This window comes from Hirundo rustica, chromosome Z (assembly GCF_015227805.2).
Source record: "Hirundo rustica isolate bHirRus1 chromosome Z, bHirRus1.pri.v3, whole genome shotgun sequence".
Taxonomy (NCBI): Eukaryota; Metazoa; Chordata; class Aves; order Passeriformes; family Hirundinidae; genus Hirundo; species Hirundo rustica.
The window spans coordinates 34,273,682-34,297,211 of record NC_053488.1 but is presented as its reverse complement, the minus strand read 5'-3'; the positions used below and the strand labels follow the sequence as shown (position 1 = coordinate 34,297,211).

Here is a 23,530-nt window from a genome sequence, read left to right as displayed (position 1 = left end):
CTCCTCCTCCTCCTCCTTTTTTCTCACTACTTAGGGAAATTCTTCCTTCTTTTGAAGGTAATTACATGCATTAGACAGGCTGCTGGTGTTTGAAATAGTTACTGATGCTTTAAAATGAAAAACACTACTCCAGATTTCTTATATTAGTTTTTAGTGCTCTTACATGAAAACATTTTGCTGGCTGGACTTTTATTACAGCAAAAGATCAGACAAGGAAATATTTAACTGCTCTTGAAAAAATACAGATAGGGAGAACAATATCTTTTGTCTCTGAGCAGAAGAAAACAAGAGTTTGGCTGAGTTGAGAACACATAATTTCCATAACATTATTTTCACTGTCCATCAAGGCTGCGGAGAACTCAGTGACAAAGATTATGGAGTGAATGAAAATATGTCACCACTGCCCCAGAAATCTGCAAAGGGTTAACAAGGAACAGGAGGGCAGAATTGTTTCTTTCAGCATCCACCCACAGCATGAACAAAACACAGGGGGAAGGTTTTAAAATGGCTGTTATCAGAGATGTCAAAGATGCAAGACACTAGGAGATGCCAGCTATCAAGGCCAGCTCTCTTGGTCTGCAGAACTAGGAAAGTCTGCAAAGACACTGATCTATGGGCATACTCACCTGACGAGAGGTGGTTGAGGACCTTGTCATGAAAATAAGCACCATGGAAGGCACTGCTTCATCAGCATGGTAAGCAAAGGAACAATAAGGATACTGTACCTCCTCCATACAGCTCAGAGTAATGGTTTGGGGGACAGAGTTTTAAACAAAATAATGACAGTTTTGAATCAGAATTCTAGTGAACATTTCACTCTCAGAAAATCTTTGAAATGTTGACTCTTTGTCTTGGTTTGAAACTGGATTCAATGTTGAAATTCTGAAGTTTCTGTGGGATATAAACTTCCCTTTCCAGTGCATTAGTTTGGATCTTAATATATCCTGGGGAGTTTAGGGAGTTGAAGTCTTTTTCAATTCAAAAAGGTCTGGGAAGAAAACTCCTACTAGAAACAAAAATGGATTACTGAAACAAATTGTGCCTGGAAATGTTCTGAAGTAAGCAGTTTTCATACTAATTTCTATTACATGTTGAGCTTCCTCCCTTAAAGCAGGGTAATGAAGCACAGACTTTCCACACTGAAATCTTTTGAGTGTTAAGTTGCTGAAGTGCGGTCAGAAGCTTGAACTGCACATTGTTACCACACAAAATGGTGTGGTAACACCATTTTAAAATGTCAGAAGCAGCTCCATTAAGTTCCCTGACAATTTAATTCAAACTCCATCAAAATCAAGAGCATGTACTTATAAGTTTGATTTGTTTTGGATGAAGCTCTTGTGTGTTTCTAAAGGTGCTTTTATGAAGCTCTTCACTATTGTGGTTAAATGACCTTAAAGCAGTAAAGGCAGATTTTACAGAGCTCTGCAGGTCTCTTAGTATATGGAAAATATCAGCCATGAAGTACCAGAGTGAGAAAATCACAGGTGAGTACCAACTGCCTATCCAGATCTTCTTCATCACCTCTAAAGCAAGCTGGTTTTTTTTATTCTCCTCATAAGTTCAGCACAGAAAGTGTAGCAACAAGAAGCCAGAATAACAACAGCTAATCCATAGTTGGTCAAGCCTATATTGTTTTCTGGCGTAAGGTACCACAGTTCTACTGAGAGGTAAAGGTTCCCTATTACATTTTAGCCTGACATCCCAGACTTCATGCTGAATTTGATTTCCACCCCCCTTCCCCCCTGTCCAGCCCCCCACCCTCTCTTACTGCATTTGACAGCCTATGGGTTGACAAAACAGAAAAATAAGGGTATTCCTGACTCTTAGACACATTGCAAACTAATTTTTACAGGATGCTGCAAGAAAATAGGCGGCTATCAAGCTAGCAGATCAACTGCTTGTGTGTAGTTTAAATGCATTGGGCGAAAATTCCCACAACAGGAGTTGGAACTAACTCACTGAGTGTGTGCATGAGTGTTATAAGTGCATGTGTTCCCCTTGTGGACTTGAACTCTGGCTCAGTTTAGCAGATTTTTCCAGAAATAAAACGACCAGCAATGACAGGTTCTGCTTCAGCCTTGCTAGTCTGGAAATGCCCTGAAGTAAGAAGTTTTCATAATAATTTCTATTCAGTATTAAGAAATCATGGGCAGGAAATAATGTAATAAAGCAAGCTCACAAATCTAGCCAATTATAAATAAATCTGTTTTTCAAATGGCATGTCTGTAGTTCAAATGCAAGAAATGTGGAGAATCTGAAAAAAACAGAGTTGCCCTTCACATAATGTGGGGCTCAATGTGGGAATTGTGTGGATTGTCACTGCTCAGTTGAAAAAAAGTTTTGGATCAGAGCCATCATTTCAATTGGGTTCAAAATCCTGTTTTACAGAATCAGCATGAAGAGCTGCTCTACTCTTCAAATTACTGGAGAGAGAACAAGCTTGAGCCTGTACAGAAAACTGGATCTGGGCTGGGGTCTGTTGAAGAGGTATCTGGCCTTCAGTGCACTGACATCCTTGAGATGGTATTTTACAGCTCCACCATTTTTCTGGCACAGCTTCAAGACAATATCCCATCACAGGCAATCCTGACTAGCACTGGTCACTAGAAAGGACTCCCTCAGGTCCCCAGGAATTCACGTGGAGGTACACCACAATCCAACTATAATCGTAGACCATAAGATGATTTTCACAAAGGCAAGGCAATTAGTAACTACACTGGTAACAGGAGGCCCAATGACATGTGCAATCAGTGCTTGGTATTCAAGAGAAATGTATCTTGCAACTGTTCAGGCACAATTAAATAAACTTCAGTTATTGATGAGTACCCCAGTTGTTGAATACAGCTGAAGTGGCTAAGATACATCTTCCAACACATGAAACAGGACTGGCCAGCTTGATTTGTTGCTGCTGATTGCCTTATCTACTACTAATCCACTGCACCCAATCTGCAGATCCTACTTGGTATCTTCCCATCATTCTGAGCTAGCCAGGGCTCTCTGCTATCAATATATTTTAAAAAAGACCATTACGTAGCCTCACTCAACCAGCACAGCAGACACGACATATTGGGAATCAATGGTTCAGCCAAAGTTCTAGAAACAAACAGCAAACACCCAGCAGCAGAAATCTCTAGTTATTAATTTTCTCTCAGGGAAAAAGAAATGTAAACTCATTCTGAAGATATCCTTGACGTAACAAATAGGAATTCAACTTATTTTAATGCTGCCACTTCTAGATGAGGATTACAGACTCACTAAAATCTTGTATGTGGGGAAAGGGTAACTCCTTACACGCAAATTTGACTTGGAGAAATCTCCCAAGATAAAGTAAGAAGACTGAATTTTTCAGATTTAGTCATTTATACCAACCAATTTGTTGTGTGGGACACCACAGGAGAGTCCACAGATGTTTGAACAAAGCTCTCCCTAGTTCATTCTCTGAGGATATGGAAACCAAGAGGCTGCCACGGTGTAAGAGGCAATATTTAAACAGAATTAACTTCCAAGAATTTATAAACAGACAACAATAGGAAGAAAAGAAGCTTCTATAATTATTCATATTCATTTTTATTATTTTCTTTGTTTTTTTCTGCATTTAGGTTTATATATACATACTGAGTTGGAGTAAAAATTAGTTTCTCCTTTGTCCCTACATGCTTGTGTATTTCTTGAAGAAAGAGGAAAAAAACAAACCCTTTTTAAGCTAATGTTCTTCAGCAGACCATTACTGAAATACTTGCTTTACTCCAGAAGAATCACATCTATTTTATGGATATCGTAGCAGTTCCAGAGGAAAGATTTGTAGTTTTTGCAGAATATTAAAATTGAACATCAGAAAGTGAATGCAAAGGCCATTCTAACATGGAATGCATCAAGGCAGCTCTCCCTCAGCTTCCTGGTAGCAATGTGCTTGAGAAACCAAGAGTAAATTCTGCCTGCTTGACCTATTCTTTTCTCCTAGGACATGAAACACTAATTGTAAAAGCATTTAATTGACACTTGTGACACATTACATTTGACTGTGATTCTTTGTAAGCCCTGGTGACTTCATGACATGCTTGAAATTGCTATTCAGAGCTCTCTTCTGTTGGATACACAGGCTTCTTTTTTCTGCAGCAGTCGGTCCTCTGTCGGCCGCATCAGTGGGGATCCATTTGCAGAGCTTTGTTATAACAGTGCCAGCAAAGCTTTTCTGGTGCTTCAGGCAGTCACATAATCTGTGTTATCACAGAACAGACATCTCTCACAGTTCAAATACTTGAGAGAGGCTACATGCTGTAACATCCCCAGGCTACTGCTGTAACATCTTAGCTAGTTTATATGATATTCCAGCCTGCTGCTGAGAGTGTAAAAGTAGTGCATGCAGGCCCTAGGAGAAGACATTTAGGATGACAGAGGAAACTATCTAAAATGCCTGCAAAACACCTGTCCTGGGTCGTCACAGTAATTGGACCTCTTACTGGGGTCTTCAGTGAGAACCACACATTTGTTTTACTGAGGACTCTCGAAACCACCCAGCCACTGCAGACACCTTGCCACCTTCATACAGCAATAAAGCCATTCCACAACTCTACACAACTCAGCCTTTTAGGTGTGCTAAGGAAATGCATCAATAGAGATTACTTCCTGTTAACTAAAAGAGAACTCTCAGAAGTCTCCAAGCTGTTCTTTTAAATTTCTTATTATTGCCAAGCCTCCAAATTACAATGTTCCTTCTTCCCTCTGCCGCCAGCACAGGGAGCTGCTCTGAGTGCTGCTGGTCAAAGATATTTGCACAGTTGACAAATTGGTCAGCTTTGGAGAACAGCATGTATTGTTTCTGCTAAAAGATTAGAACAAAGTATCTCTGCAGAGGTGCTAACCTCTGTTAGCCCAGAAAGTAAAAATCTGGTAACTCAGGACAGGGGAGCTCTAATAATGCAGCTGAAGATTCTTTCACACACAAAAAAATAATCCTATTTTCCTTCCATTCTCCACCACAAAAATGTTGCTACCTGGCATGATGATAGCAATTTAAGCATTTGGCTATTACTCTTAAGAGTCATGGTTCTCCTCCCCACTCCTTTCTGTGTGCTGGAAGGATGTCATACTGGGGGAAAAGCTGTTTCTTTTGTCTCATAAAAACTGAAATTCATCAACAAGAGAATAAATTTATGACATGCTACCTTCAGAACATGGGGTAGATGAGGACAGTGTAAGACAAAATATTCAAACAGCAATTCAGTTGTTCAGCCTGACACAGGCTCAAAAACACATGACCAACAGAAATCAAAAATTCAGTACTTTCTGAAATGTTATCTCTGCAGAAGACATCTAGGTTTCAATGGAGTATTAAAGAAAAAAAAAAAAAAAAAAAAAAGGATTACAAACAGGAGGCAGAAATAGCTGAATTACATAAGACTGAAATCCCATCACTATGTAAATACCTTGACACATTTTTCCCCAAATAATTTCCTTTTTTTTGACCTGATTTCTGTCATAGTCTTGGCAGAAGAAAAAGATTATTACTGGAAGTTGTCATCAGGGGACAAAACACCTGAAAAACAATACAGATTGTTGGAAACACAAATTATGCTTGTTTGTAGAGAATGAAAGCAAAGGCCATTCATTTCTCTGCCTTGTCATCAAATAGGCAAATAACAGCATTTTCTGTCCTCTTGTGTGATCAAAAGACACAAACATAGGTAAAAATCTCCTGCTGGAAGTTACTGTCTCAGAGTCTTCACAGATAACATGTCTAAATAAACTGTTAAAAAAAAGGAATCTTGCAAAAGTCAGCACACAATCCTCCTTGTTACCAGAACTAAAGGAGGTTGAGAACAGTCCCTAATATTAGACCAATTAATGTTGCAGGGTGGAAAAATGCAGGTCAGGGGTTCACACGGGGCAGGATGGACTCCTGATGCTCTCATTCCCCAGAAATGGAGCTGACTTTAAAGGAAAGCATGCAAAGAAATCAGATCCCAAGCTAAGGAATGACTAGGAGCAGCCACAGGCCCAGCTGCAAATTCTTGCAGCTATTTCCCAAGTGTATCCCACATAGATAGTCAGGGCCCAAGGCAGGTTTGTAAGCCTTCAAGGGCCTGCTGAGGTGACCACCTAATCTTATTTTTACCTATCTCATGCAGGTTTACTGTGACAATGAGTAAAATATCCATGCACCAAACTCTAAACATGTGACATTGTTATCCTTATTAGCTCTGTATTTTGGGCTGAACTGGAAATAGAGGATATGTGCAGCAACGCTTTGTACATGGAAGGAAGAAGTCATGATGCACAGGAAATACAGCACGGTCACCTATTCTGAGCAGAGCAGATTTTCCCACTCTTCTGAAATGATGTACCAGTTTGCATAACCTCTGTCTCTGATGAAAAAATTAGCAGCATGCATACACACACACACACATGCACATGCACAGAGCCATTTAAGTACTGGCGTATATAGAAGAACAAAAAAGAACCATGGACTAGTTTGGGTTGTAAGGGACCTCTAAAGGTCATCTAGGTCAATCCTCCAGCCATTGGCTGGACACAGAATCAAAAAAAGGCCTCCAAGATCACCAAGGCAGACTTCTGACAAGCTACAGCTAACTAGAGTTAGCTAAAGGTAACTAAGCAGCTTATTAGCTGACTTTAATTTACTGTGCAGCTGAGAAAAAAAAAAAAAAATCAATCAAGGAATCTTAGGAATCAATAAATCAGAATTTTTTAAAACTGTCTCTAGTATCAAGTGAAAGTAGATCTTTAAAGAGAAATTTAATACTCTGTAAACAGTAGACATTAATATAGGCATTTCTAAGATGCAGTTTTCTTTAACAAATAACCTGTAAAATTAAGAGAATGTAAAGGAGAAAGTTGGAAAGTTTCGTGAGAAGAAAGAAAAGGCTGGTTTTGGTCCTGAACAACTTTCTGGTAGTAACAAATTTAGTTAGTCTTCTTAAAAATCTTCAGTTTTTTTAATCACTGGATCTGATCCTCCAGTTTGAGTTATAATATGATTCACTGTGTTATTCTATCATATAGATGAAGTAATTTTATGGTCTTTATAAAAAAACCTGCCAATAATAGTAGGAATAATAATAATAATAATAATAGTAATGAAAGAACTCATACAATTAGGATTAGGTTTGGTTTATCAACAGAATATCTTTTCAAGTTTTATGTAGAAAGCAGAAAGCAAAAGTAGAAATCTTTTATCTTACTTCTTCAGAGAAATTTAAGGAATCAATAGGTCTTACACTTCTACATATACAAGAAGTCAGTTTGTATATAACTATTTCTCATCAATTTCTTGGACTAAGTATGACTGTTTTTGACTTCTCAGCCACATGGTATGGTTAATTGTAGCATCAATATATTCTTTTCAGAATTTTCTGCTAAAGTTTACTCTATCTTTTATAGACCATGGCTACACTTTTTTCCTTTGGAAGCCTAACACTGTTTCATCCTTTCAGCAGATAGTTCAGTTGTTGACATTTTCAATGTCTAAACTTTCAATATGAAAATGGTGCAGATGTCATGACTTTTCACAGAGAAGGACCACTGCTGTCCTGAGCTATGGCTGAAATGTTTAAAGCAAACTCACAAATCATACACTCCGCAGCAGCTTCTATGACATGTGGTCCCCTCGGATCCCTGGGCTGGAGAGACTGAAAGGATAGCAGAAGACTAAGGTCACTCTGGCTGTGTGAGTAAAAGAGACTGCCCAGACTGAAAGCATCTTGTTCATGATCCTGACTTCAGGGATCAATACTCATTTTCTGCCCTGATATTGATTGGACATGCTTTTGGGAAACACAACAATTTACTATTTGGCCATACATTTATTGAAAACCATAATATTTAAACGTTTATTTAAAACAAACAAGCAACAACAACAACAACCTAACACACAGATTCTGACATCCATACTGGAGACAGAAGAAGCCTTGAACAATCCTTGATCACCCATTTGAGGAAGTAAAGACTTTCTGTTCTTCCTTGCCAGAATTAAGAAAAGGAACATTTTCAGAATTCACACAAGCAGAAGGCAAAAATTATATTGAGAGAGAACTAGCTATGAGGACTATGATAACAGGAAGAAGTGAAAGGGGCGGCGAAAACAGAAAAAAAACCCAAAAAACAAAAAACAAAACCAAAACAAAACAAAAAAACCCCCAAAACCCCAAAAAACCCCAAACCAAAACAAAAACCCACAAAAAAAACCCCCCACAAACACAAACTTCCCCTGCAGCAGAAATCCTAAGAGACTGTGACAGGGAAACCCAATAACACAAAGGACATTTTGTCTGCATTACTAAAAGAAGGGAAGGACGGGAGGAAGGAGGGAGGGAAGGAGGGAGGGAGGGAAGGAAGGAAGGAAGGAAGGAAGGAAGGAAGGAAGGAAGGAAGGAAGGAAGGAAGGAAGGAAGGAAGGAAGGAAGGAAGGAAGGAAGGAAGGAAGGAAGGAAGGAAGGAAGGAAGGAAGGAAGGAAGGAAGAAGGACAGAAAATACCCATATTGCTTCCTTTTCAGAGAGGTTAAACATGAGGTGTGAGCTGTATGAAACAGAGTGTATAAATCAGTGCTCTAACACACACGCTCAGTGCAGCCAATTTCTTGGTTTTGTTGCTGTGACAATCTGAATTGTGATGACAAAGAATAGGCTTGATTTCAAATAAAAGCAGGAGCAGGCTGTTCCATAAGAACTGCACCCTGTGGAAAGCGACTGGAGCAGTTCATGAAGAGCTGTAGCTCATGAGATGGACCCATGCTGAACAAGTTCATGGAGAACTGTCTCCCCTGGGGGATGACCCCTCTCCTGAGCCGTGGCAGAAGCAATATGTGATGAACTGATTTTAACCTCTGCTCCGCAAATCACTTTGCTGCTTACAGGAAGGAGGAAGAGGAAAGGAGGGAGGATTAGGGGGGAAGAAGTTTTTAAGATTTGTTTTACTTCTCTTTATCTTCCTCTGATTTTTTACTGGCAATGAATTCAACTCATTTCCCCAAGTCTGTTTTGCCCATGATAGTAATCAGTGAGTGACCTCTCCCATTCCTTATCTCTACCCATGTGCCTTCAATTATAATTTCTCTCCCCATCTGGCTGCAGAGAGCAGCTTTGGTGGGTACCTGGCATCCAGCCAGGATCAGCCTGCCACTCTGCAACTTTGCAGCTTCAACTGTTTTATGCAGAAATTACTTATACCATCAAACTCTAAAAAAGGATTTGAAGTACAGGATTTGGTTTTTGCAAACAGGGAAGGTTAAACTAGAAACTGGAAGTTCTAAATGTGCTGTCCTTGGCATACTCATTAATTCCATCTATAAAGACAGTTCATAATGTGGAACTTTAAATAACTATTTCCTTAAAGACCACACTATTGACTTCAGCATTGAGGTTCAAGTTAGTTGTAATATACCAATGGGACATATTATAAGCTGAGCTAAACTCAAAATGAGACCCAAAGATCTAAGAAGTAATCTGTATTTCTTTTTTTTAAAAAAGGAGAAAGAATAGGACACTCAAATTACATAGATATCTATAGAGAAAGAGATTTAAAATGTTTAGGAGGAACAAGATGATTAGGAAGATTTAGAACCCATAACATACTGAGATTTTTGTTTGAAAAATGCTGTTGTTTGGTATGGGTCACTACACATTTAAGAGTAAAACTACAGAGAAAAAGAAAGATGTTCAAAAATTAATTCCTATTAATTCCTATTAATTTCTTAGGTATTTCACACAAAGAACAAAGGCAAATTATACATCTCTTCATGTGTAAAATAAATTTATGTTTATATAATACAGACAGAGGCAAGGTGCCTCTAGCTTGCATGATTTCTGAACTATCACAGTCATGGGTACTGGCCTATGTCTTGAAGTATATCTAAGTCAGCTACTGAATAACTTCTCCAAAACTCTGTCTCTGTAAATAAAATTAAAAATATTTTCAAGAATCTCTAACCATACTCCTTCTTCAGTCAAAGATTCAGGGATACAGCTTGTTCTATACACAAAATTGGCTTTGGTTGCTTTGACTAGAATTAGGCATCTCTTCTGACTTTAACTACTAAGTGGTCAGCAGGCAAAACTAAGATTTCAGCTCAAAATCTCATAATTAAACAAAGACTCATAAATATGCCACTAAGGTACGGTAGTTTTAAAGCTCCAAACAATATGAAAAATAAAGGAAAATATGAGAAAGGAATCTTATATTTTTCAAATACTGTACCTTTTTACAAATACATTCTTGTCAATGAGTGAAATCCACCACCTTTGAATCAGGTGTGAGTACTGAGACACGCAGAAACTATACAACTAACCTTTAATTTCTGTAATCTGAAGAACAGCTTGTGAGAACAGAATAGGCTACAGGTTGACCCAAGTCTTGCATACAAAGAAATATATTCCTATGGTTAGTTAAGAAAATTAACACTGTCATTTGACCTACTGGGAAAAATGCTGTATGTCTATGTAAACATAGACTGCTCTTAGCATCACTTTTACTAATTCAGGATTCTTGCACATAATTAAATAAAGATATGTTTTATGTATGATATTGTATCTCAAGAACATTCAATTCCTTCTTCATTTCCATAACAATTGGATCAATGCAAATCTGTAGGAGGGTGAACTTAAAGTTACTTTCAGTAGTTTTGCTCTGAGCAATCCAGAAAACATATCTCTTCACCTTTGCAACAGCTGTTGCAAAGGACCTGTTATAGAATTATAGATACGCTGAGTTGGAAAGGACCCATCAGGATCATCTAGTCCAACATCTGTGCCTCTGCAGGACACTCCAAGTATCAGAACCTGTGCCTGAGAGCATTGTACAAACGCCTCTTAAATTCGAACAAGCTGATGCTGTGACCGCTTTCCAGGTTCTGTTCCAGTGCCCAACCACCCTCTGGGTGAAGAACCTGTTTCCTGATATCCAGCTTAAACATTCTTCTACTCAGCTTCATGCCATTTCCTAAAGTCCTGTCACTGGTCATGTGAGTGAAGAGATGGGTATTTGCCCCTCCTTTTCCCCTTGTGAGGATGTAGAAGTCTACAATGAGGTTTGCCCTCAATCTCCTCTTCTCCAGGCTGAACAGAAAAAGTGACCTTAGCCACTCCTCATATACCTTCCCCTGAAGGTCCTTCACCACCTCTGTGGCCCTCATATGGACACTTTCTAACAGTTTAATAACTTTCTCATATTGTGGTGCCCAAAACTGCCCCCAGTACTTGAGGTGAGGCTGCTCCAGCTCAGAGCAGAGGGGACAATCCCCTCTCTTGCCCAGCTGGTGATGCTGTGCCTGATGCCCCCAGGACAGGGTTGGCCCTCCGGGCTGCCAGGGAACTGCTGGCTCATATTCAACTTGACCAGGACCCCCAGGTCCCTTTCTGCATGGCTGTTCTGCAGCATGTCATTCTCCAATACACAGACAAAACCAGGGTTTCCCTGTACAAGCTGCAGAATCTGGCTCTTGCTGCTGTTTAACTACATAAGAAACATATTTCACTTTTTAATCTTCAGGACCTTATACAGAACATACATCTTAGGAGGCTTCATTTTTTGCAGTTGTGGCAAACCATATGTGCATTATTAGAGCTGTCTGCTGCACTGCCCTAAACCCTAAAGTTCCAGAGACATCTCACGAACATGTTGCTTTTTTTACGGGATTATTATGAACCCTCACAAACTACTGGGACACATGGCTATTATGGTTACAGTATATCAGTCACTTCAGGTAAGTGGTAGTCTGGAGCTCCTACTGCAAATGAATAGAAATAATATCTAAATTCATATTTTGCCTTCCCTGAAGTTTACACGCATTCCCTATACTTACAGAAGTAAATTTATTCACACAAATGTTACAGAGAAAGAATGACCCACTTGTTCTTCTATAACACTATGGTTTCCCAATCTTCTAAAAAACCTTTACAGAAGTAGTGGAAGATCATTGCTTTTAAAGAAAGCTCACATTTTATTATGCCAAATTCCATATTCTTTACCATTCTGGACTATTTACAACTAGCCATTGTTGTGTAAAGCAATTTCTCTCCTATAGTATATAGTTAGGGCAAATCTAATTATGGATTTTAAATGCAGTACCTCTACTGTCACAAAGATATGACTGGCTAACAGGGATACACTGAGACAGTAATACTTTGAGTTGCTTTAAATTTACTAAACCCATTTTCACTGTGAGGAATACAGCATGAGAATTTATATTTTAATTTATTTTGGTCATCCTCAAAAATGCTGTAATTTTAAATACACGGCAAATTTGTTGCAGGAACTGAATGTTGACGAACATGGAAAATATAAAGTTATTTATGCATTAAAAATTATTCTACCATTTTATGGTATATAAGAAAAGGGTTAGTTTAACTAAAATTACTCAGGGACACTAGTGCTGGGGACACATTTCTCTATTCTCAAGCCACAGAGAAACAACATCAGTATTTACAGTTTTAGCAGTGCAGCTACATTCAGACTTCCAAGTGAGAATTGTAATGAGAATGCAAATTACTTTGTTTTAGTCCTGGATGTTTAGGAACTCTGTTTCTAAGGGAAAGTTTTCTTGAGAAAAAGTAAGCTTCATATTTGGACTAAGCCAGATATTAGCCTGCTTCTAAATCCTGGGCCACTATATGCAAAAAACTTTGAATTTTTTCCCATATTTTTGGGCTTCCAGTCAAGTTTTTAAAAGATTTGAGAACAGAAAACAAGACTAAAAATAGTCTGTCTCATTAGGCAATCTAGAATTTTGAGATACATTCCCTTGGTATATGTCAAGAGGTCTAAACGATTGCTTCTTCAGATCACAAATGAGATTAGCCCAGGAACTATCTACTCTATTTCACTTACTTCAGGACTGCTTCTGGCTCAGAGCAGAAAATCAAAGAGAAAAGAAACAGGGACGAAAGTTACTAAAAACAAATAAAAAAAGCAGTTGAAAATGCACTAGAAAGCCAACAACAAGTCAAATCTACACAGATTTTAAGGTCATCATGCAATGAAACATGAATCTACACTCAACCGTTTTTGAGATTTAAGTGTGCTCAAAACCTAACAGAGATGGTAAAAAAAAGTCCTTCCCTTCATCAACTAGTAGCCTACATGTAGTTTAGAAGAATAAAGTCTGATGTAGATAGAGTACGTAATTTAACAGGAGCAATGGTAGGGCACCAGTGTGTAAATAAAAGCACAAAGGTAATAAAACCCAACAGATTAGGATGCAAATAAATTGGTTGAATGACCAAGAGATCCCACACTGTGAAGTGAAAGGTACCATTTCTTACTAGTAAGAAATAAGATTGCTAAGGACCAAGGAGATGTAGCAGCTTGCTTAGTCCTACAGAAGGAAGCCTTGTCTCCTGGCTTGTTGGTTTTCTGATTTATGGGGAGCAATAATTCTCCAAAATAATAATATTTTATAGACCTGGAAAATGTTGACGTATCCAAATTCAAAGCTACAACATTATTTTCTACTGGTGCTTCAAATCACATATGCTACAGCAGCTAACTATAAAGAATAGGTCAAAACCAGAAAATAAAATCCTTCAAAAGAACCCCAAGGGAGCAGCATAAAGTGAGAAAATAATCTTTGAGATTATACATGTCTCTCCCTTCCAGCCCCCCCACCCCTGCTCCCCCCTCCCCCCCCCCCCCCCAAAAAAAAATTAATTGAATCGAAACAGATGATTAAAATAAAGAACCTAAAATGACACAAGTGTGGAGGAGAAGAGGGAGTGAGAGCATGTGAGAGACATCTGAGGAGTCATGAGGAAAGGAGTTGAGGCAGGGCTTCTCTCCTTACTTGGCACAAGCCACTGATGCACATGTCCAGGGATTCAGTGTAGCACCGTGTCCCATCCAGAACTTTTGGTGCCAGCTCCACAACCAGAGTCGTTCCTCTGGCCTGGCACTTCAGTGAGCATGGGTTGTCAGGGTCATTAGAGACAGGAAGCCACTCATACAACTGCCCCTGGTACTTGACATCATTGTGAGCAGAGCACTGCTGGGCACGAAAATCACCTGCTTCTGGTGGGCAGTCCTGCAGAAAAGAAAGAGGAGAAGATCAGCAGGTCTATTCAGGACAGCCAGTTGCAGTATCATGCAGCTGGCTTTGTTCCACAGCTGCCAGATGGAGAGAGTTTCTGTTTAGACAAAAAAGAGTGATTGAAATAGCTACAGCTACACATAATTCAACAGATAATTATACCTTTCTTTCTTCTTTCCACAAAACTATTGAAAGAACACCAAAACCATATGTAAATGGGAAATAAGAAACACACTGTACATGTCTTAACCACGGCTTTGTGGTTAAGCAAAAGAGGGTCACAATGCTCTTGCTGGATCTCATTCTACTTGTGCACATATGTGGAGAAGTGTGTGTGCACAGCCACTCTCTTTCAGGCAGATTCTCCCCTTTTTTTGAGGAGAAAGGAGGAAAAATAACTATGTGATTTAATTGTTTCTTTATTTAAGCTGTTGCCAATAGCTTTTTTTTTTTTTTTTCCCCCTCAGTGATATAAATCCGTTCGTGTGGCAACAAGGATGAGAGGCATTTGATACATATTTGCACTTCTTTAATCTAAAATTTCTTAGCTCACATAATTAAAGACTTGCAACTGAGAAGACCTTTAAAAGTCCCACTTCAATTTAATTTTCCAGCTCTGATAGACACATAAATCTAACTCTGAAGTCAGGCTACCTGATATCAAAACCAAAGACCACTCATACTGCATAAAGTCACATAAAGTGTTGAGAAGAATTTTAGGCTTTTCTTACCCACATATATCATTAAGCACTGAAGAAGATTAGACAGGTTCTCAAGAGAGCAAGAAGAATTTTAAAATCGTAAGTCTTCAGGCAAAACAAACATGAGTTCTTTTTATTTCCTTTCCAGTATTTGATCCTTGAAGAATGATATTTCAAGCCTTCTTGTGCAAGCAACCACAAGGGTAGGGATTCACTAGGGTTTTCTTAGAAGTAACTTGAATTTCTCGCATAATTACAGGAATATGGAAGCTAAGCTTTATGAAAAACATTAAACATCATAAGAACTGAAACAAACAAAAAAAGAGGCAAATGTTGGCAATATGACTGACTCAGATTATTAAGATTGCAGAGTTCTCCCCCTTACTGCCGTAAGGAGATCTGTTCCTAGATGACATCTGGTAAAATACCAGATGAAATGAACAGTTATTACACCCTCTTCTTGAGGACTATAACTTTTTTTTTTTTTTTTTAAATCCTAAATCATAGACAATCCTAAATGTTTATTATAGACTTGGTAAGAAAAGTTTTTGATGTACACACAATCAGATAACTAGACAATATATTTATAGGATATTTGTATTCTCTGTTTGCCCTCAAACTACTTCTTCCTATTAGACAATCATTAATGACAATTTTATTCACAGACTTCTTATGATCTCAAGCAGGAAAGTCTTATTGCTGTTGAGGGAAAATGTCCCTTCTTAGATTTAAATAATCACCTATGTTTCTCAGATATTTTTTTACCCCTTCATTCACTAACAGTTTTCTGCATTTTTTAGAAGGGTAAACTATTACAGCTTTAGATACAAAACCCATGGAGGCTGCATGTCACTTTGTGACATTAATGAATCTTTTTTTTTTTTTATTAGTAAAATCTAAAATAAAAGGAAGAACTCAGCAGCTTTATTTCCTGCCACAAAATCTTCTGGTGTCTACTCTTCTCTGAAATTTTCTGTCAGTAAATGAATACAATGAGGTCTCTTGGTTTGGCAGACACCCAAGCCAAGGCTCGATTTAGAAATCCAAGCCAACTCTCTTGTTTGGTTCAAGCTTGGCTCTACCTTCAGAACTTCCTGGCTTGTAGCAGCTTTATTTTTACTAAGAGAAAAAGGCCCAATAAAGCACACGACACACAGAATTCATAATCCTTTTTTGTACAGAACTCAATACTACTTTTTTTTTTGTTGGATACTTCTAAATCAAAGACATAAAAAATTGTTCTTCAACAAGAACATAACATAACAAGCCTTCAGGACACAGGAGGTGACAAGGACTGATGTAAAATACCTCCAGTCTTTGATATTGTGGTCAAAATAAAACAATGGATTTTAATAGCAGAGCCTGTGTTTTAAAAAGTTCTCATGTGAAACTTGAAGTGATACATGCAAGCAGTCAGAAACACAGACACAGACACAGACACATATCTTGGCACAGAGATGTGAAAAAGGGTCACAACCTGGTAGAGTAACTTTTCTCCTGCTGAAATTCTGAATCCTAAATTTACCTGAAGGTGTTGGAGATGTCTTTCCCTCAGGAAGGGTCTTTCCTTCTGGTTAAGAAAGCACAAGTACTTACGTATAGGTGTATAACACTTTCAGAAGCTGTATAACACTTTTCAATGTTAAAATGTACAGTGTTGAGAAAATTTGTGGTGTGAATTCTAAATATTACTCATTTTTAGAAGCAGATCACTGAGACCAAAAATGTAGGAACTGTACAAAATTTTGCAGATCTATTTTTTTTTAAAAATCTTAAATCTACTATTTCTTATGTTATACATCAGTGGGGACCAGAGCCTCTTCATTCTGACACTTGTGTAAACAGATGATGAAAGTCACTGATAAGTTTTCAGACTTTAAGTAAGTATCCCAGGAGAAAAGGAGATAAGGCAAAATGAGCTGGTTTTTTGCACATATTTTCAAGCAGTAAATTGCTATTTTCTTCTGAACACTTTGCACACCTTTAGATAAGGCCACTTGCTCTTTTGAAGCAGTCTTGCTGTGCCTTATTTTTGTACTGTTGGCTCCTGGACAAGAGGAACTATAGACTAACTCCAAAAAGTCTTGAAAGAAATCAGCCTACTTTTGATACTTGAATAGTGATTTAGGGGAAGGGGACCCTCTATGACTGCCAGGTAGTACTGCTTCCTTGGCCTGAGTGAAGTTATGTGTTCCTCCAGCTAAGGGTCTGATTCTGGGAGCCATGTAACAGCATGCAGCTTGTCTACCTGCTCAACAGATTTACAGACACTTTGAGACAGCCAGAAGCCATGGACCAAGCCAGCGTAGTAGTGAACACAAGGTTGTGCATCTCTATGTAGTTCTGAGGGAAATTTTGCTAACCACATCTGCATGGCCTGTGTTTGGCTTGGAGCATGTGACAGCCCTGGTAATCTGGCCACAAAACTACTACAGTCCTGCTTCAGGTTATTCCAATTTTGGTACTACAGTCAAGTCTTACCAGTTTTGTTTTCTTTTGGAAATTATCTATGAGCCCCTGCAGATATGAAGAACTGCTGCCATTGCACTCCTTGAAGAATCAGAAAGAACAAATTAACTTGAAAGTTTCTTCTAAATCCATTTATCTTCAAACTTCCTGTTCATTAGGACTTTTTAGGGACAAAAAATTCCAGTGAATAGGAAACAACTCTTCCTCCTTTAACTCCGTGAGCCCTAGGTGGGTCTTTTATGGCCTTTAGCTCATGAAGGCTCATGAGATACTACTGAAACACTGAACTTGTGCTAGATACCTATAATCTCTATTCATTCTGTCAGGTCAAGATTTCCTCTACCGCAGTGAAAAAATATATATACTTTTAAAGGTGAGCAGAATCACCTTTGATATATGAAACCCATTTTAAAATATACATAGGAGTTTCATCCTCAATTCTTAGACATGTAATGTGGCCCATATTATTACGGCTTCATTTTCTTCCTCACATCCACTTTTTTTTTTTTTTTTTTTTTTTTTTGTTTTTTAACTTGACCTCCTATTTTACCCTATTGTAATTCCTAAGCCCCATGGAGTTTTGCCATGTTTGAATCCCATTCAAAAAAATTTCCATTAATCAACAATCCAGTGGAAAAGATAAGATGAATCCCAGATGTCTCATGATGATGATAGGTAGATCAGATTTCATGGGACAAAAGAGGGTCAGCCTTTTTAAAGTTTACTTAGTGGGTGAAATGTAGAAGATCCTATCTAAGCAGTGATAGGTGGAAACAGTTGAGGAACTTTAAAACAGTTTATAATATATGTGCTTGTATATTTGGAGATGCCAGGAATGATTTACTATACCTGGAGTTTTCCTCTGTGCAAAAAATGACTAGCAATTGCACTGCTCTGTGCAGCATCTGACAGAACAGCTTATTGAACCAGTTCCATAAAGTACTCACAGTGTTTCAGCAATTTCCCTACTGAGAAAGAAACCTGAAGTCCTCAAGTAGGGGCTTGTCTAAGACCAAATAAGAACTGTAGATAAAAACATAGAGACTTAGGAGATCTAGGGATTTAACAGAAACTTCACTCAGCCTTGAAGCCTTGTTGAGCACCCTTCTTGAATTACTTTTTTTGCAGCCAGGTTTTCAAAAGTCTACTCCCATGAACTTAGAAATAACTTGGGGTCATACTTAGTTGCTTAGATGGAGAGGGGCTCATAATAAAGCTTTCTCTAACAATCCCAAGACACTGCAATATCTGACAGAGAGAAGCTTGAGAGAAATAATAGGAACAGAGAAAATGGGAAAATGTCAGCAAATATTCTCTGCATCAAGTAAATGTGGCATGGAGATGAGAGCTAAAATTGTCAGTGAACTATCAGTGCAAACTTACATTAATATTTGTCATTATAAATATCTATAAAATAACTTTTTCACCAAAAAATGCCTTTTTTTGGAAGTATGTTCACAATTTGGCAAATAGTTCAATATGCAGCCTTGCATTAAATTTAAATGTCTTTTTTTTTTTTTTTTTTTTTTTTTTTGTCCGTGTCTTTTAAATATTAAACCAAGTGTTTAAATTAGATACAGTGAGTTTAATTTTAACAGGAAAACTTCCAAGAACCTCAGTCAAAAAACCAATATAAGTACACAATAATAAAGCATATGTTTTTCAAAGGCATTGAGGGTGCCACATTATCAAACAGCTCAAAAATGAGGTGTTCAAATTAAAAAAAAAAAGGTCAGAAATACAGAATTTAAAACTGTGATTTACCTAGAGTCCTGACAAATCATAAAACATTACTGTAAGGAAAGCAATTCGGGTTATTTGGGATACAAAATTTCTTTATACATTTATATTAACTGGACACAATGTGGAGTTTTTTTGTTCTATTTTTTAATTTTCACAAAATCACAGTTCTGCTCGCTGAGAAGATTGCAAATCCAGAAGTGCAGGCCTCTGTCATTTGCTAGATACTAAAAGCACTTGTTTCCAAGTATGAAGAAATAATTTCTAGATGACATGCTGAGGTTTTAAAATGCAGCCAATCAGAAATAAGACGGAAGTTTATAAAATCCAGTAGTTTGAAGAACAGACTGTAGTCACAATAAATGATCTGAGTTAGGAAGAATTTCCACTTAAAAAGTAAATTGACATTAAATAAATTGTGTGTTATTAAGGAGATACGTGTAGTGCCTATAATTTTTTTTTTTTTTTTTTTAATTGCAAAATGTAAACTGGGAAGTTTGATTGCAAAATGGCACTTCTAATCACCACTGGGTAGGAAAATTAAACTCTGCTAATCATTCTTGTAGGTCTGAAAATATCTACTTGGTGATGATACTTCTCATACACAAAAGCGAGTGCTTCTGAGAAATTTGTACTTATATGGAAGCTTAGGTTTGACACTTTCCAGGCTGGGGTTTTGAGCAGAGAAAGAAGATAGTGTTATTTTGTAGAAAGTAAGGTGAACAACATTGGTGCTGGTGTATACAAAATGCAGCATAAGTTGATAAGAAACAGCGATGGAAGTAGCTTGTCTGAATGCAAGCCAAAAAATGGGGGATGACATTACAGCTGGTACTTCAGCCAAGTGAAGGAAGCGAGGTATATATAAGAAGACTTACAGGTGGTGTTTACAAGCTTTGGTTGCCTGATTAATGGGATCTAAAATCTATAAATTTTATCTTAGGCTTAACAAAAACCTTGTTGAAAGAGCTAGTAATGTGGTGCAGCTTTGGTGTCAGTATCATCTTTTTTTCTTTTTTTTCTCCCCTTTTCTTTTCTCTCCTTTTTTTTTCCTGATAATTGAGAAGAAAAGCCTAAAGACAGTACATATTCCAACAAACAACCTTCAGAGTCATTTTCATGTAAATGAAGGGAAGAGAAGGCAAAGACAGCAGTGTGGCAGAAGGACTGAAAAAGAGAAAGGGCATATGAAGTGACGTGACAGCCTGGTAAAAAAGTTGAAGAGCACCTGGCAACCAAGAATGCAAGTAGAAGGAAAAAAAAATCTGCTAGCTTGGGAAGGAAAAAAAAAAAAAAAAAAAAAAAAAAAAAAAAAAAAAAAGAGAACAAGTAAAAAAGAATCCTACTTAGAGTTTGGAATTTATTTATTTTGCATAACGTTCAGTGTAACAACCCAGATAGTTGCAAAAACATGTTTTCACTGCATTCAGACTGATTTTCTAAAGAAAAACAAATTACTCCCTCTCTCCCTCCCATGATGATATTCTAAAATGGCTGGAAATATGCTTTAGACAATGTGAATAGTAAGAAGAAAAAAAGCAGATGCAATTCAACCTTAAATCATCTTCAGATTCTCTCACTCCTTCTTTACTATTTACACATGTGGCTTCACACTCATATTCTTTCCAGTTTCTGATCAACAACAGGCAATGCAAGTGACAAATATACCAGACTGGGTTTATGTTTTTAAGGACTGTTCAGAAGTCTTATAGACAGTGGAATCAGTCTTTCCTACAATCTTTATCATGCAAAATTATTCAGCACCTCTGGAATAATTAACACAGGTTACTGGGAAAACAGGCATCCCACTTTCCCTTGCCTCTCTTCCTCTTTATCTCATTTTTTTCCCCTTGTAATTTAATTTCAGGATGAATTAAAACCAGCTGTAGCAAAATCTTGCAAATGACAGTGCCTATAAAATGTGTTCACTGCCAGACTCCAAAATTATTCTTCCAATTCTCCAATTTCACATTTCAAATAATTTATTTTTAGTATATGTGACCTCCCATCAATTCCTGCAAGAGGATGGTCATTAAAAAAACACATCAATTCACAGAAAGACAGCTCACAAAACCCAAAAAACAGTTTTTCTCATGAACATCATTCCTCAAGCTATGCACAAGATAGTGGTAATGAGAGCTTGGCATGGGAGGATTTTGTCTGTTTTGCCTTCAAAGACTTCATGTAGCAGATGAAAATGTATGTCCCATGAGCCTGGAATTTCCATTCCCTTGGATTTTCAGTGTCTTTTTTGATGAAATCTTTAAAGGCAAAATACGAATTAACAAATATACACACAGTATTGTAGACCTTTTCTAGTGCAGAATTTCACAAGCAATGAGCTTAAGAGTTACTTTCAAGATAAATTTGTGTGTGTGCAGTCTTGGATTGTGGAGACAAAACAGTAGACTTTATTAACAACAGAGTAGATGATTTAATATTTTCTTTTTACTATTCTGAAAGAGACAAAGAGTATTTTAGTGTTACAGCTGCACAATTCAGTAACAGAACTGATTTTAGAGATGCAAGTCTGGGGCTCCTAAATAGTTTTAGATTTACACTGCACAAGCCATTCTTTATGGTTCCCACCAAAATGGTTTGAAATCATAAAAGCAGTTCTGGGTCTTCTTATTTCAGTGGAAAAACTGTCACTGATTTCAGCATAGTAAAGCTGAAAGCTTGAAGGCTTCATTTTGAATTATTTGGTATGAAATAATTGAGTTCTGCAGCTGTATGCCTCACTGCTGGAGCCAGTATTGACAAATAAAAGATATGTGAAGGAATTGCCTGACAAAACTATGCAAGGTTTTATTTGGAAGGAAAACTGTTCAGGTGCACATTTGAAAAGCTAAAAAGAACACCTAAATAAATATTCCTTATCTTGGAAACTCAGTGATTCCAAAATAAGGGCTGCAACCCAGCTAAAGGCACAGCTTTTCATCAGAGTGGTCCAGACATCTGATGGCAGCAGAGCAGGATGTATTCCGTCTCACTGCTCTTAACATGCACAAAGGCAGATCAGACACAGAAAGAAATTGTCACAATTCGCACACAATACCCAACCAAAACAAACAGACAAAAAAGGGTTTAATTGTAGTCCAATTAGCCTTTAACAGTATCTCGGTTTTGGTGGTTTTGGTTTGTGGTGTGGTTGTTTGTTTTTTTTTTTTTTTTTTTTTTTTGTGTGTGTGTGTGTGTGTGTGTGTGTGTGTGTGTGTGTGATATAGCAGAGCTATGGCCTGCAACTTGACTAGGACAAATCAAACTTCCTATGCCTTACAAAGATGTGGTGTAGCCTAAGTTCCTCAAAGAAAAACTGGACTGCTAATGTGCCAGCAAATCTATTTATTAACTGCACCAGTTGCTGTCAGCGAGGGAAAGTGAAGGCTATAGACTGATGAGACATTTCAGGAACTCAAATGATACAATCAGAACAAATTTCAGAAGAGTCACAGAATTGGAGCCGCTGAATGGGAAGAAGCTCACAGGGACTATCAAAGCCCAACTCCTAAAATCTTACTGTGTAGGAGAGTACAACTCAGAGAGAAGCAGTTTCTTTCACTATGAACTGTGGTCTGTTGAAGAAAAGATAAGCTAAATACGAGCAAATATATTCCTTTCTTTAAAGTTAAACTTTTAAACTTTTCAAACAAAGCACACATTGAAAGGCTCCTGAATATGTCCCTATCAGGCATGAGAAAGCTTGGCCCGGTGAACGTTTGATTTCATTTTCCATCTTTACTGGTAAAACTGACATTTCTCCATGTAACTTGAGAGCCTTTACTATTCTTGGCACCCAATAAAACTTTCCATATGAAAGCCTCAATTTCTATTTTCACCAATGAAAACACACTTTCACTTTGTTGAGACATAAGTTGAAGTTTCTTACTTTATTGTATTGAAAACTGTATTTACCACATATAAAGAAAACCAGCAAGAGCCTTCAGAAATGCCAGAACACTGGTACAGGCTATGTAAAACTGCTTTTCTAAGACATACAACAGAACTAAAATGCTGTGAGGGCACAAGTGTACAGAAATATATAGAATCATTGGATCACATATCTTCTACTAATTTTTCTTCAGTTCTTAACAGCTTAATCCTGCAGCCAGACAGACTACCCAATGTGTACCAGCTGGTAATCAAAGTACTACTGTGAACACAAGATATCTTGATTCTGCAAGGGAGGTTGTAAAGAGCAACTCTGAAGTTTCATTGACTCTCTATTTATGGTGGCTGTGACTGCAATCCCTTCCAGACAGTTTTAGCATCAGGCTATACAGTAATCTCTCCACTTTTCAACAAACTGACAAAGGTTTGCCTGTGGTTCTGTGGTCCTGTGATATGAAAGCAGTTTAGATAGATACAAAATTCTCACTATTATTTTACCAAATCATTTGCAATACTATAGACATGATTACCATGTGTGATAATCTGTATCATATCAAAGCTATATTTCACTTACCACATTGCTGCATGTCCTGTACCGAATGTTTTGCCCTTCGCAGGTCCTGCATCCAAAAAAAAAAAAAAAAAAAAAAAAAAAGCTGAATATAAAAAGACAACACACAATGTTTATTTCC

General features: G+C 37.7%; 1 protein-coding gene across 1 annotated transcript in view; it reads right to left on the bottom strand.

Moving 5' to 3' along the window:
* Positions 1 to 23,530, bottom strand: part of ADAMTSL1 (ADAMTS like 1) — a 358,154-nt gene that overhangs the window by 131,700 nt on the left and 202,924 nt on the right. Inside the window, exons 6-7 of the mRNA XM_040090980.1 lie at positions 23,413 to 23,458; positions 13,795 to 14,031 (exon numbers count right to left, since the gene is read on the bottom strand). Of these exons, the coding sequence (XP_039946914.1) occupies positions 13,795 to 14,031; positions 23,413 to 23,458 (283 nt within the window). The remainder of the gene's footprint in view (positions 1 to 13,794; positions 14,032 to 23,412; positions 23,459 to 23,530) is intronic.